The following is a 14,516-nucleotide window of genomic DNA, read 5'->3' as shown; positions in this document are numbered from 1 at the left end:
CACGCCCAAAGTAAAAAGCAATTGGTTGCTTAGGCGACCAAGCCTTCACTCTACGCAGCTGATTGGAACGTCCTCCTGTCTCGAGGCCGTGGATGCTGAGTGCTGCGTCACGTTAGCCACAAGATCAGGAGGATAAGCCGGAAACCGTCATAATTACCCACCAAATTAAAACACCTGCTTCAACATTTTCTTTAAAACATCAAACTTAAGACATTGAGACATCTTTTGTTTTTTAAGTTCTACATGCAAAGTAGTCGTTGAAGCCTGGAGTACATATTATACAATTAAATCGAAAGAAATTCAATGAAATTGAGAGAAATAAAAATCGGTGTATTTTATTTGAGACCGCCTAAACCGGAGGTTGTACTTATCTTTCCTTATATACTTGACGTCGATGATGCTGCGATCTGATGGACCCAGACCGGTCAGGAAGGCATCCATCTGGTGTGTGAGTGTGTGTGTGTGTGTGCGTGTGTGCGTGTGTGTGTGTGTGTGTGTGTGTGTGTACGTACCCTCGGGTAGTGCCATCCGTGGATATTGTCGCGTTCCTTTCCTGTCAGAAAGCAAGCAGAGAGCCAAGCGGAGTAGCTGCAGCAGCTCATTACAGGAGGTAGGTGTTCTCCACTTCCACCGACGCTCCTCCGTGTAGCATATAGCTGCCGTGTCTGCGGAGAAATACGCGTCGGAGCCCGAACACTTTGTTTCCGTGCGCCTTCGGTGTGCTTCGGGGGCGTCTGCCACCCTCCCAGAAGCTGAAATACACACCTTTTAGCCTGGCTTAGAGAGGCTTTAGGATCACATATTGTTTTTGATTTATTTATTTTTACTTTTGCATGGTGGAGGAGGGACGAGGGAGGGCAGAGACTTGGGAAGATGGTTTCTAGGTCGCCGAAGACTGTATCCGATCATGCCGGATGGAGACCGGTCTCTTTGTGTCAAGTGTCATCATTTCACTGCTGTGGCACAGGCATTTAATCCCCAAATATTTGTTTTATTTGCTACGTGCTTGATATTGCTTTTCAAGGACAAAACTATTAGATAATCAAGGCGAATATTAAAATAAATCTGACCTATATAGTTTATACTTTGAAATGTTAAAGCCAGTTATCGTCGCAAAGCGCAGGTCATAGTATCATTGCAAGGTCTGCATTTTGAGTATTTTATCCTTTATTTGAAAACAATGGCGGTAACTTAAAATCATCTGATTAACTTCTGTAGGCTTCTGATCCTTGGAAGGCCTCTAATATGATAATAAATCATATACTGTTGCTTCCGGGAACGGTGCTTTATCCCCTCACCGTATGCAAATATTAGTGCACCAATAAAAAAGGAATAATAATCAATAATAATCAATAATAATAATAATCGGGTCCAGCTATCAGCCACCAGATCTGAGTGTCTGGAGGGGTGAAGAAGACAGCATGCAGTGAAGTTGCCGCACCCTCACACGCACACATGCGCGCAGGACGCGCGCAGGATGGGCATAGTCACAATACATCGCAGCAGAGTGGTGTAGGAGGGAAGGGTGGAGGCTGATCCTGGACTTTCTTTGTTAATGATGACTAGATAATGAATTCTAAGAGGATGAAATTCTATTTTCACGCGATTTGAAATTTCTGATGCCAAAGATAAATTTGAGACAATATAAGGGTAATTGAAATGCTACCCTGCCAGGATTTAAACCCTGAATTTGAACTTCTCTTAGGTTGGCCTACTACTGGAATCACTCCATCACACACATAACTAATAGCAACTCCAGTTGTGCAATGTTGTTGGCAGAAAAATGAGGCACAGAAAACAAAACAAACAAAATTTCTTCCTAATCTGTTGTCAGAGAATAAATATGACACATTGAGACACATATAATAATAACTTTTGGCTGCTAATTTATGTGTTTTTGTACCTTAGTATGATGTTCATATAAATATTGACATGGGTTTCCCTCCGTGGGTGCTAGAATGTTGCTCCAGCACATTTCTACCATAAAACAGACCAGAATGTCAGTTTTAGAAGTTTCGTGGAAATTTCTAAATGTAGCTGCAACCACAAACATCTGGAGCGGAAATATTTGCAGGTGTGATCATGCGGACTTAATTCTTATGATGAAGACCACTTTAAAAAGTAGAGGCCATTTTTTAATATTCGGTCTTTAGCTCACTTTTATTAGATTTATGTTGCGCAACGTCACAGATTCTTGTGTGTTTTAAAGTGACAATTCCTGCCTAGCTTGGTATATATATAATGGTTACTGTTCATCGGGTCGTCAGGTCACAGGCGGTGACTGACACGGTCTGCTCAGCCCCTCGGCTGATGTCAGTCACAGTCTGACAGCCTGGCAACAGCGCAGCACCGTGCACTCTTGTCTCTGCCACATTTTTCATCTCTGCCATCTTCTCAAAATGAGGCAAACGAGGTCCTCCTCTTCCTCCTCGCAGAACTGGACGAAAAGGTAAAAGAGAGCTAAAAAACGATTGTTTTTCTTCTTCCCCACAGAGCTAAAGCCACCCCATCCAGCTCAGCCATGACGCGGATCCTGATAAAGGGAGGGAAGGTGGTCAACGACGACTGCACCCAGGATGCCGACGTCTACATCGAGAACGGCATCATCCAGCAGGTTGGCAAGGAGCTGATGATCCCGGGCGGAGCGAAAGTCATCGATGCCTCTGGAAAACTGGTCCTGCCGGGGGGCATCGACACCAGCGTCCACCTGGAGGAGAGCTTCATGAACGCGACCACAGCTGATGATTTCTACAGCGGCACCAAGGTAACGTCCTGGAGAAATGGAGAGAACTGTGTGATGCATGTTCGGCACCAGAGAAGCATTAAATGATTAAAAAGCTCAGGTTCTGCACTAGTTCAAGCCACACTCCCTTAAATATCCGCCTAACTTTGAGGATGTTATGATCTAAAATCTCTTTCTTCATTGTCTAATTTTAGTCCAGGTGTCTGTAACACGTCTTCACTTTCTCCAGCACCTTCATCTCCTCTGATACTCCGACATCAAATGGGTTGTTTATTTCAGGCTCAAACACTCCCGCTGACTGAAATGTTGAAATTAGACACAGAATGGCAGCTGTGACCTGAACAATGCAAACTCTGTGTGGTTTCTCACCCTTACTGTAGTTTTTATGTACTTTGAATGCATTTAGTGAAGCCAGTCTCCAGTCTCATGACCTTATTTTGCACTGAGCCTGATAACTTGCCTCCCCAGGATCCTTCTTTTGGGTTCCCTGCACTACGTCTGGCTTTTTGAGGGCTTTCCAGGAACAAATGTCAAATTTCTCAGTCTGATTTTTTTGAACAGTAGCTGCTTCCAGATTGTTAATGTTGCAATTCCTAATCATAAACAAAAAAAAGGATCATTTAATAAAAGGAACAGCAGGTTTATGGCTGGTATGAGTTGGCAATTAGCCGCCAGTGCATCTGCCATAAATAAATGATAGCTCAAAACCGTCATGGCAGACGGGAAAACTCCTGCGGATCAGGAGCGCCGTGGTGACTCATCAGTCTGAGACGATGGAGGCTGACTGTACTCGAGGTTGTAGTCTGTAAAAGCTTGTGTCAGACACTATTCTCTGCTCCTCTCTCGCCTCTCATTCCTCCCTCTGGTTCTAACCCCCCCCCCCCACCTGCTTCCCTGAGCAAAATGCAGATCAGTGTCTGTTTCCATGGATACCGGGGGGCTGCTGCAAAGACTGCTGCAAAGCCTTTTTTTTCCCCCACTTGCACCATTGTGCTGCTAGACAATGGCTCCCCTCGTACAACCTCCTACCGCTGGATCTCCAGGGTCACTGACAGACGCTCAGCGAAGCGTGCACTTAAACACAAAAACACACTCTGCGCTCATTTGTTTTGGTCATTAATATTACAATACATTAATATTTGCTGATTGAAAGTGAATAAACCAGGCGCAGCAGTGACATTGTTGTGGTTACCTCACATTTGTCTTGATTCGCCATTAAATTGCAGTCAATAGTTGAGAATCTCTCTCTTAGGCTGCTCTAGCCGGAGGGACAACGATGGTGATCGGACACGTTCTGCCGGAGAAGAACGAGTCTCTGCTGGAGGCTTATGAGAAATACCGCCTCGCCGCGGACGCCAAAACCTGCTGCGACTACGCTCTACATGTAGGAGTCACTTGGTGGGGACCCAAGGTACGGTACTCTGACACGGCCCGCTTTGCCACAGGGTCACGTCTTCCATTCAGTGCTTTTCATTCGTACGACCACCAAGGGCTTGTGCACGTTTACGTCCTCCAGGTGCGCGCTGAGATGGAGAAGCTGGTGAGAGAGGAAGGAGTAAATTCCTTCCAGATGTTCATGGCCTATAAGGATATGTTCATGCTGAGGGACAGTGAGCTCTTCCAAGCCCTGCAGCACTGTAAGGACATCGGCGCTATAGCAAGAGTCCACGCCGAGAATGGAGAACTGGTGGCGGAGGTGAGCCATCTCACAACCTCCACCTCTGTGTCTTTAAAGCACATCTCAGGAAATGTTTCCTTTGTTTTAACACTTATTTATAATCTTGCTGCTTGCAAGGGTGCAAAGGAAACATTGGAATTGGGCATCACCGGTCCAGAGGGGATTGAAATCAGCAGGCCTGAAGAGGTGTAGTAATGTGGATTATGGATAAAACAACTCCATGGTTTAGTGTATGAAGCTAACCTTTCTGTTTCTGTACAGCTGGAGGCCGAGGCGACCCACAGGGCAATCACTATCGGCAACAGGGTAAACGTGTTGTGCGTGATATTCATGTATAAATGTAAGATTTGTTAACATACTGAACAATACCTGTTTTTGTTCAGGCAAACTGCCCCGTCTACCTCGTGAATGTGTCCAGTATGGGAGCCGGAGACGTAGTGGCCACGGCCAAAATGCAGGGTATGCCGGCTCCGTCTTGTCCTTATTATGGTTTGAAGTCATTATTGCCCTAAATAGGGCAATATGGCCCTTAAAATGACAGATAATCATCAAGAAGTTATGGTCATGTCCTGTAACGGGGTTTGTACAATCACAGGCAAGGTGGTCCATGCTGAAACAACCACGGCCCACTCTGTGCTGAACGGCATGCAGTACTACCACCAGGACTGGTGCTACGCCGCAGCCCACGTGACTGTTCCACCCCTGCGCCTGGACCCCAGTACTCCCAATTACCTAATGAGCTTGCTGGGAAAGTGAGGAAAGATTATGTAATCCAAAGAAATCCAGTAGTGTTTCTTCTGACTTGTGTGGACATAAATGCGAGCCTTTGTCTCCTTCTCTCGCAGCGATACTCTGAATGTGGTGTCATCCGACCACCGTCCGTTCACCATCAAACAGAAGGCCATGGGCAAGGATGACTTCACAAAGATCCCCCACGGGCTGCCTGGTATTCAGGACCGCATGAGTGTCATCTGGGAGAAAGGAGTGGTATGTGTAGTCCTTTTGTCTCCTGCTGGAAAATGTACTGAAGGGGAGAAAAAGCTGATATCAGAAACATCTGCTCCAGGTTGTGGAGGGTCACTTGATCCAGTCATATGTCGTCTCTGCCATCACGGTTTCAAGTGTTTTGATTTTGTGCGTTTGTAATCTCCAGATCGGCGGTAAGATGGATGAGAATCGGTTTGTGGCGGTGACCAGCTCCAACGCAGCCAAGATCTACAACCTCTACCCCAGAAAAGGACGGATCATCCCGGGAGCAGATGCTGATATTGTGGTCTGGGACCCAGAGGGATCCAAGTATGAAACTCGATCCATCCATCCATCGACCGGCGTGCCTCACGCAGCTTTTATCTCCACTCTCTGAAGCTGATTAGGGTTCTCTCTAATCATCTTCTCTCCATCTCAAGGACCATCTCTGTTGATAACCAGGTCCAGGGAGGAGACATAAACCTGTACGAGGGTCTCCGCTGTCACGGCGTGCCCTTGGTCACCATTAGCCGCGGCCACTTAGTCTACGAGAACGGCATGTTCACCTGCGCTGAGGGCTCTGGGAAGTTTTGCCCCATGAGAACCTTCCCTGATTACCTCTACAAGAAGATGGTGCAGAGGGCAAAGGTATCGGATAGATCCAGAACCTTGAGTTACACTAAAAGAGCAGTTGGTAAAAGTATACTCTAACCCTTAAATATTTAGTGCATTAAGTTCATGTTCTGTAGTAATAATATTATTTAACCTCTTCTAACAGTTACTCCCACTATTGTAGGAGTGGTCGTGCAGATCTGATCATGTTTTATGTATCAGGCAACTATTTCAGCTTTATTTTGTAACTGTGTCTTGTTTTTCAGTCCCAGGCCGTGAAGCCGGTAGAACGGGAGCCGTACACGGGCGAGGTTGTAGCGGTGGCCAACTCAGGGAAGAGGGACTTGGGCAGTTTGGATCTGGACACTCCGACCCGCCCGAGCACCCGGCACGGAGGCGTGAGGGATCTCCACGAGTCCAGCTTCAGCCTCTCTGGTATGACTAAAGCCTCAGAATGCGATAAAGGCAATAAAGAATGAATGAAAAAAGAGCACAGTTATTTACACATGGAGATAAGAAATTATTACAGATAAAAGCAGTCACATAAAGATAATGTTAAATACAAAAGGTCATAAATGTTGGAAGGAGGAATGATGTTTCTTAAAAGTGGTGCCTGCAGGTTGATCACCCTTTTTTAAGTAATAACAAAGAAAGTCCGTGAGCAAAGACGGCTCACTCAAGTATTACCCAACGCCTGTGTCGGTGGTCACATGTTTCATCAGAACCCCGCCCCTTTGAGAGATGAGAATGAGACTACCTAAAGGAGATATTCACGTGATCACAGATTAATTCAAGAATGGAGTTTCACAACTTCTGCCTTCACCTCGTCAGAAGATGTTTAACCGCCCACCTGTAACTCTAATTTACACCAGGATCAATACCTTTGTATTCTCTGATTAAACACTAACACTTCCTGTTTCCTGCTGCTCCCAGGTGCCCAGATTGATGATAAGGTCCCAAAGAGATCCTCAGCCAGGATCCTGGCTCCTCCCGGGGGAAGATCCAGTGGGATCTGGTAACCAACAAGCTTGAAATAATGAACCCCTGAGGAAAACATATGTCCAAGCTTAGAACGTGTGTGAGGTTAAAAAAATCCTGTTTTTATATTATAATCAGTACTGTATGACCTTACTGTTATTGTTGAGCGGTCCAAGTAAATTTCAGTCGTTAACCAGATGCAAAGTAGCAGATAAAAAGCAACGTTCCAGTAAATTTTGGCTGAAGGCTGGTGTTAGTGGAAACAGGTTTTTATGATATGATTGTTTTACCTCACTGTAAATTACAACTTTGCACTTCCATCATGTATTATGTAGATGCCTTTTTTGTACATGATTTAAGGTCACGAATATCACAATTGTCCTTTTACTGCCAGGAAGAAAGAAACGTCACAAGTCGCCACGGACAAAAACATAGCTGCAATTGACCACCTGTTGAGCAACAGCATAATGTTTTGATTTGAATTCTTTATTTATATTTTTTATCTTTTATAATCTATCTTGTGTTTCACTGTTACGTTGAATCGTTTGAATTCGTCTGTGTTACGTTGTTCCTCGTCATCATGTTAGCATTAGGGCTCATGTTTACAGCATTATAATAGATTTCTGTTCCACCCCTCTAAATGTGAATAAACCAATGCTGCGCCTACTCTTAGAAACACTGTAATAAGCGCTAAGTTATGCAGGATTGTCTGTGATTTTCTCTCCCATCTCACCCAAACTGCCTTTCTCTTTTGAACAGCGATGCCCACGAACATACCGCCCCTCTGTGGCGGTGCAGATAATATCACTGTAGGGCACTTTCGACTGCTCTGATGCACTCTGGTCTAACACAGCAGGGTTTAAAATGCTCCTCTGACTAACTTCCAATGGTGCACGCCCCTGTGATGCAGGCTGACTGATCCTCTTTAACGTTCAGAGGCTGGAAGCAGACATGCCGTAGGTCCTGGCACGTCTGACGGGACGCTCGCTGGCAACAAGGCACTGATAGCACGTCTGTCTTTAGTTACAATGTTTATCCTGGTTTATCCACACCGGTGCTGAAGAACATGTTATCACCTTCATTTCCTTTCATCTCATTTTGTCTTGCAGCTCTTCATCACATGATTTGAGTGCAAATAAACCACAATGGACTCTGTGAATCATGTTTTTCTTGCAGACCTGTGCTGGAAAGCACATCACCTTCTTTCTAACACTTTTATTACAGTTTATTACAGCTTTGTCTGAGGCTTTTTTCACATCGGTTTAATTATCGCTTTAACACCAAAGGTTAAGCTGTTGCTTTTCTTTTCAAAAACTGTCAGAGCTTATCTGTTTTTATGTAGTTAATACTTAAGATCTTCATGGAACCAGAGTGACTCATTAAGTCCAGCATATCTTTGACCTTCTAAAAAGAAATAACAACCTAAAACACAAATAGCACCACCAGACACCAAGCAACAATAAAATTAATTTGAAAACTCAACCACAATTTCCATCAAAAACATCAGATGATAAAATTATAAACACCTGAGAGGAATTTTCCGTACGGCTGTCCCTTCTGGGCATAGTTAGTAGAATGAGACCAACCTAATGTAAAAGTTACTGGAAGGGAAGATGTTGGTGGATGCCACAGAAGGGCTCTATGAAAGGGAGAATAGACCCTTGTGTACACGATTTTACACTGGTGTCATACTCAAAAAGGATTTTTTTCTATAAATTTTAAGGTGTTTTTTAAAATAATTAATCTTGCGCAATCCGCTTATTTGGTGGGGAAAGATCTGTCCATGCAGACCTAGTTACCAACACCTGATGTACCTAGAATATCTTCATGCGTGCAATATCTAAAACTGATTTTTTACACCAGCTTATTGACTCGAGGAGCTTTTTCCCTTAATCGAACAAAAAAGGAAAAAAAAAACAGATCTTTTAGCGTGCTCTGGTCCCAGCCAGGCCTGTAATCCACAGACACATGACGAGAAAAGGCCGAAGTCCTATTTATAATGAGCCTTCAGCAGCATGGAGCCGCGCGCATGCGCAGACGTGCTGGGATTGTTGCAGCTCCAGACAGGGCGGCCCATTGCACCGCACCGCGCACGGCTCCGACAACGACGACAGCTCCGGGGACTGACACAAGGAATAAAGCCGGCGCGATACCACCGCGGACAGCCCTGAAAACAGTGAGTAAGCAGCCGCGGACGCGCCGCAGTCTCGCCGGGGTGTTTTCAGCCCCGCGGAGGAGGGCTGTTTGCGGGAGGAACGCTCCATCCGCCGATGATAATTCCCGTGCGCTGGCAGCCCTGATGTATTCGAGGAGGCCTGTAGAGGGGGCCGCTAGCAGAGCAACGAGCGGCGTTGCGGTGGTTTTTTTAATCTGACCGAAATGCACCCAGGAAACGGGCCGTGTTTATTGTTCTCGGCCGGGAGCTGAACTGTCCGCCCTTCGCTCCGCTCCAGCTCGGGGCGGTCGCGACCGGATCCCCGGCCGAGGCCCCGGCGCATTTTTAGAGAATAGATCCTCTCTTCCAGCGCCGCTGTGGGCACAATAATCCACACTGTGAGATATTTCACCCGCCGCAAGGGTTAAAGTCTGCTAACGACCGAGGAGCCGGTGTGAATCCCGACGTGGCCTTTAAATCGGCTCGGTGACCATCTAATTGTGGGCCCGCTAAAGCAAACGGGAAGAGGCGCGTCGGTGTTTTCAGGATCTCTGCGTGCGCTCACGCAGGTAATGGGTGTCACCTGTGACCTTTGGAACAATCTCCTCATCTTTATGCCTCTGTTGTGCTCGGGGAGGTGTTATGAGCCCCGTCCGACATGTCAGCGCTGCAGCGGCCGCGCCAAGTGAGCGGAGCAGATGTGGAGGGATGCTCGCACCCTATTTCCGTTTAATCCAGGCGGGATTATGCCCGCGACACATCTGCAGATTAGGGCTGTAACTAAATATGCATCTCGGTTGCTGTGTTTGCAGTCAAAGTCGGCGGATTTTAGGGGTTGAATACAGCTGTGTGTGACCCACCCCCCCGAAAATCCCCCCTAAAAAACACCCGCAGGACAATAAGGGAAGCCATCCCAGAACCCATGATGTGGATGTAGACAGGAATTAAATGTGTTATTAAGAGATTATATTATATTTATGCCTGAAACTACTTACTGACATCAACAAGTAGCTGCAGAAATGGATTTGTAGGAATGTTTGATTTTTTTCTTACATTTTTTCATATTTTATTAGAGGAACAGGATTGTTTTGTGTTGTTAAATAATCAAGGCACTTTTTTATCTGCATCTATCTGCCTGTTTATGCACAATTCCAAAGTCATTATCTTGAAACTATTCAATAATAGACTAATAATCTACAATCTCCAGGCATGATTGATCCCAGTGACTATCCTGTGTTATCTCCCTCAGGTCGGTGATGGCAGTGAATGTGTACGCCACGTCTGTGTCCGTGGACAACCTGAGCCGGCATGACATGCTGGCATGGGTCAACGATTCTTTGCATCTCACCTACACAAAGATCGAGCAGCTCTGTTCAGGTAGGCGCTAAATTCCCAGCTCAGCGAAGGAAAACTGGACCGAGGCCGTGAAACATAAGTGTGACTTGTGTGATTGTGCGTTTTCCAGGAGCGGCGTACTGCCAGTTCATGGACATGCTGTTTCCAGGCTGCATCCTTCTGAAGAAGGTCAAATTTCAAGCAAAACTGGAGCACGAATATATACACAACTTCAAAGTTCTTCAGGCAGCTTTTAAAAGGATGAATGTTGACAAAGTCCGTTTTTCTCCTTTAAACCACACATCCAGTCATATTTTGAATATTATTTTGAAAGAAATAACCTTTATGATTTTTTTTCCTGTTTCTAGATTATTCCCGTAGAAAAGCTTGTAAAAGGGAAGTTCCAAGACAACTTTGAATTCGTACAGTGGTTCAAGAAGTTCTTCGACGCCAACTATGATGGGAAGGAGTACGACCCTTTACTAGCCAGACAGGGGCAGGACGTGGCCCCTCCCCCCAACCCAGGTGATCACTTTATCCACAAACCAAAGAGATTCTCAGGTAAAGTGAAACGCTTCGCCTTCCCACTGCACGCCCTGTCTGAGCTTTGGATGGCTCCAAACCTCGCCCCGCAAGCAACGCGAGCAGCACGATTCCCAGGATGACTGCTGTCTCCTCACATCCATGTCACTGCCCAGCATTCACCCGGCAACCTGTAGGTACCACCCATTCGCTGCTGGGTTCGGAGGAAGACTGCGGCATCAGTGAATCCCCTGAAGCTGTAATATGGGATCAAGGGTTTGATAGCGGAACTCCAGAAATGTCAAAATTGAGCTTTTCCCCTCAGTGTTTACGCTGCTGCTGCCCCGCCTCTCTGAACGCCGGAGTGATCCCATCGGAGAGCGTCATTCTACTAACATTTGTCAGCCTGGCTGCGCCTCTGTGAACGCTTTGTGCTCCAGAACCCTGGCGAGCAAATGAGTTACACTTGTGTCATAAGCCTGATTTGTGCCACTGACAAACGGCGTGCGTGCAAATCACAGAATGGCGGCATTTATGAACCAGCGACGGTCGGTGCGTGTTGGCATGTTGTCACCGCTGCGAAGCACTCAGTGGTTTGGGAGGAGATGGGGGTTCTTGTTTGACATCTTGATTTTAGAAAAGTGGGATATCTTCACTTTTATGTTAGAATATAATTCTATTTAACTCCAAAATTCATGTCAACAACATTCCTCTGTCAGCTGTTCGCATCAGCGCTCTGTAATGTGCTTATAAGCTTGGGCTGGGTGACATGGCCGGGTGATGAGGATGATAGCAGACATGAGAACAAGTAGAATACATGTAATTTCAGGAGATTACAAATTCCTTTTCTGTGATGCTTCTTTTAAAACCAGATTATATCAACCCAGATGATATAAATGGATGCATTGCCCAGCCTCGCTGTAACCATCGCCAGCGCTACAGAGCCGTCACATCTGCAGTCGGTCGCCCGGACGTCATTTACTGATCATTTCTCCAATGTGTTCCAGGACCACAGAGGACATCTCCAACAGTTCCCAAAAACATGCCAACACCGCAGCGTGTCCAACACAACACCCCAGCCCTGAGGAAGAATCCATCTTTGTCTAGAAACGGGGGCAGCGACGCTGAGATCATGGAGCTGAATCAACAGGTAGAGTTGTATTTACTGCTTCTAGATTCACACCAGCTGGACTTCTATCCTCAGGAGAATTTTAAAAAGGGGGGTTGTGTTTCTTTTTTCAAGTTGATGGAGTTGAAATTGACTGTGGACGGACTGGAGAAGGAGAGAGATTTCTACTTTGGCAAACTACGGGACATTGAGCTGATCTGCCAGGAACCAGAGAGTGAAAACCACCCCATCCTCAGCAAGATAATGGACATTCTCTATGCAACAGAGGTAGCCTTGCATGCACCCAGCCATCAACACTAACTCCTCAGAGTTCTGTCTGTTTTAAAACCCTAATTCCATCATTTCCCTTTTGTTGCCTGACTTGCAGGAAGGTTTTGCACCTCCAGAGGAGGATGACCTCGAAGAACAAGCTCACCTGGGCCAGGACGAATACTGATCCCCTCGCTTCCCACCCCCCTGAAAACTCCATCTTCCTTTTCCTTTTTATTTTTGACCTAATTTGTTTTCTACTCTGCACGCTCTATAAATACTCACCGTTCTCCCCCACTCACCCTCCGCCCGCCTCTTCTTTTTTCTTTCTGCTACGTATATCTGTTTCTAAAGCCGCCCTCCTCCCGCCCTCTGGCCGTCGACACACTACCCACAGTTACTCTGCAGCGTCCTTCACTGCTCCTCTCCTCCACGGCAGCAACGTTGAACATATCCCAGTTAGTACAGCATGAACAACGCAGAATCAAGTCTGGCATGGAGGTTTGTTATGGCAAAACAATGAATTTTAAGTCTGTAAATATTACCAACATTATTTCTCAGAGAGCAACTTCTTTGCTCGATACGGAGTTATTTATTTGCCTTTGGTGCGCTGTGATACTTTTGATAGAGCACAGAACAACTCTGCTCACATGTGCCATCAGGACACTCCCAGAGCTACTAAAACTGCATCAAGAGTGACTTTTAAGTAACAACGTCTTATTTATTTAATATTAATTTAATATTTCTTTTAGGTTACCTTTCTGTAGCATACTTGGTGCAAAACCTACTGTACATGAATGGAAAGCTGAGGCTGCGTGAGTTATTTCAGGCTTTAGTTTGTGTTATAGTGGGTTTATGGCATGTGGAAACGCTTGAAGGAATCCTTTGATCTAGTCAGTGACTCTAAATATGATCACTACTCTGCGATTATTGGTTATTGATCAGCAACATATCGGAGCATGAGAATGTTATACATTGACTGTGAATGAGTGATATTTTGTATATGTATGTATTGTGTGTGGAGATTTTGTCTGATGTCGCACGATCCTGGTTTGTTGCAGTGAAGTTTTAGGAAGACATAAAGAAGCCTGTAAGTCTATGACGACATGGTTACTGTAGCAGTTCTAATGATTTATTCTTTAATCCAAAAGAGTCTGATACTTTAGAAATTGTCAGCAGATAGATTTCACCAGATTTTCCTCCCCAATTGTGCATTAATTTGATGTTATTGCAGAGTCCCCTGCGTGTATGAGCTATTGTTTGGGAGAAAGAACATAGTGACCAGTTGACTGATCAATAAAATCCACTTAAACTGAGGACATCTGTCCTATTCAAGCTATTTTTATTTTGCAAACTGGCTGTCATGTGCTCTGGAATTTACATTCATTGTCCATGTTAACATCTACAGAACACTCATGTTTTGAATAAATAAACAGTTGTGACATAAAGCTTTGGTCATCCTTTCTCGAGTGAAAATATTAAAATCATTTAGTTGAATACTATATAATCTATTATTTATGATCCAAAGATTGGTTCAGTTGATAGTAGCACTCCTTTGAAGACAACGCAACATGAAGGGGGATTAGCTCAAATGGTAGAGCGCTCGCTTAGCATGCGAGAGGTAGCGGGATCGATGCCCGCATCCTCCACCACTTTTATTGACGCAGACCACAGTCTGTCATGTTGTGTAATTTATTTAAACTAATTTACATACATCGTATATTATTACGCCTGTTAGGTGCTTCACAATTTCAACGCAGAAGCAAAGTAATTTGTCCTGTCCAGTGAATGTGAATTCGACCGGAAGTTATACGTCATCAATTCAAAAGTAAGGGGGATTAGCTCAAATGGTAGAGCGCTCGCTTAGCATGCGAGAGGTAGCGGGATCGATGCCCGCATCCTCCACAAGTTTGTTTTCCTATTTTTCCCAAATAACCTTTATTTAATATTGTTGTTTGTTTGTTTGAATGTAAAATTCATTCACACATGCCTAGTGTGCATATGCATGTATAGTTAACTTCACGTGATGTAATAAAATAACAATTTATTCAAAACAATTTATATTGGTCGTTGGTTCACGACTTTTACGCAGAAGCAACATGATTTTACCGTACGTCCAATCACTATTGCCAAATAACTCTAATTAATG

The 14,516-nt window shown here is 45.1% G+C and overlaps 2 protein-coding genes and 2 non-coding genes across 7 annotated transcripts; all 4 read left to right on the top strand.

Annotated features, from left to right (window-relative positions):
• The first annotated feature begins 436 nt into the window (after positions 1-436).
• Positions 437-8,136, top strand: dpysl5a (dihydropyrimidinase like 5a). Of its 2 annotated transcripts, none has more exons than XM_057058627.1 (13): positions 437-610; positions 2,494-2,764; positions 3,996-4,154; positions 4,260-4,439; positions 4,539-4,607; positions 4,683-4,727; positions 4,805-4,880; positions 5,017-5,173; positions 5,267-5,408; positions 5,575-5,717; positions 5,828-6,035; positions 6,266-6,434; positions 6,933-8,136. In XM_057058627.1, the coding sequence occupies exons 2-13, from the start codon at positions 2,522-2,524 to the stop codon at positions 7,016-7,018; spliced, it is 1,677 nt and encodes a 558-aa protein (XP_056914607.1). In that variant the 5' UTR covers positions 437-610; positions 2,494-2,521; the 3' UTR covers positions 7,019-8,136. The 2 variants fall into 2 exon arrangements, with proteins under 2 accessions (XP_056914607.1, XP_056914606.1); XM_057058626.1 differs by lacking the exon at positions 437-610 and adding an exon at positions 2,267-2,413.
• An 863-nt stretch (positions 8,137-8,999) lies between these two features.
• Positions 9,000-13,815, top strand: mapre3a (microtubule-associated protein, RP/EB family, member 3a). Of its 3 annotated transcripts, none has more exons than XM_057058682.1 (7): positions 9,000-9,153; positions 10,382-10,509; positions 10,598-10,743; positions 10,836-11,028; positions 11,997-12,139; positions 12,233-12,385; positions 12,486-13,815. In XM_057058682.1, exons 2-7 carry the CDS (start codon positions 10,389-10,391, stop codon positions 12,552-12,554), a joined length of 825 nt encoding a protein of 274 aa, XP_056914662.1. In that variant the 5' UTR covers positions 9,000-9,153; positions 10,382-10,388; the 3' UTR covers positions 12,555-13,815. The 3 variants fall into 3 exon arrangements, with proteins under 3 accessions (XP_056914662.1, XP_056914664.1, XP_056914663.1); XM_057058684.1 differs by having other exon boundaries at positions 9,001-9,153; positions 10,836-10,992; XM_057058683.1 differs by lacking the exon at positions 9,000-9,153 and adding an exon at positions 9,383-9,701.
• Positions 13,816-13,943: 128 nt separating this feature from the next.
• On the top strand, positions 13,944-14,016 carry trnaa-agc (transfer RNA alanine (anticodon AGC)). Its single transcript has one exon. It is a non-coding gene; the product is annotated as a tRNA-Ala (tRNA).
• A 183-nt stretch (positions 14,017-14,199) lies between these two features.
• trnaa-agc (transfer RNA alanine (anticodon AGC)) lies at positions 14,200-14,272 on the top strand. Its single transcript has one exon. It is a non-coding gene; the product is annotated as a tRNA-Ala (tRNA).
• Positions 14,273-14,516: the final 244 nt, after the last annotated feature.

The sequence above is a fragment of the Takifugu flavidus genome, chromosome 16, assembly GCF_003711565.1.
Source record: "Takifugu flavidus isolate HTHZ2018 chromosome 16, ASM371156v2, whole genome shotgun sequence".
NCBI classification, from domain to species: Eukaryota; Metazoa; Chordata; class Actinopteri; order Tetraodontiformes; family Tetraodontidae; genus Takifugu; species Takifugu flavidus.
This window is presented reverse-complemented; position numbering and strand designations above follow the sequence as displayed.

What these genes read in the sequence shown, in the direction of transcription:
- dpysl5a (XM_057058626.1), top strand. An exon ending in CAATCACTATCGGCAACAGG is followed by an intron (nt 4,728 to 4,804) that starts GTAAACGTGTTG and finishes GTTTTTGTTCAG; the next exon opens with GCAAACTGCCCCGTCTACCT. An exon ending in AGATGGTGCAGAGGGCAAAG is followed by an intron (nt 6,036 to 6,265) that starts GTATCGGATAGA and finishes CTTGTTTTTCAG; the next exon opens with TCCCAGGCCGTGAAGCCGGT.
- mapre3a (XM_057058682.1), top strand. Translation starts at nt 10,389, where the DNA reads ATGGCAGTGAATGTGTACGCCACGTCTGTGTCCGTGGACAACCTGAGC. An exon ending in AAAGGATGAATGTTGACAAA is followed by an intron (nt 10,744 to 10,835) that starts GTCCGTTTTTCT and finishes TCCTGTTTCTAG; the next exon opens with ATTATTCCCGTAGAAAAGCT. An exon ending in CAAACCAAAGAGATTCTCAG is followed by an intron (nt 11,029 to 11,996) that starts GTAAAGTGAAAC and finishes AATGTGTTCCAG; the next exon opens with GACCACAGAGGACATCTCCA.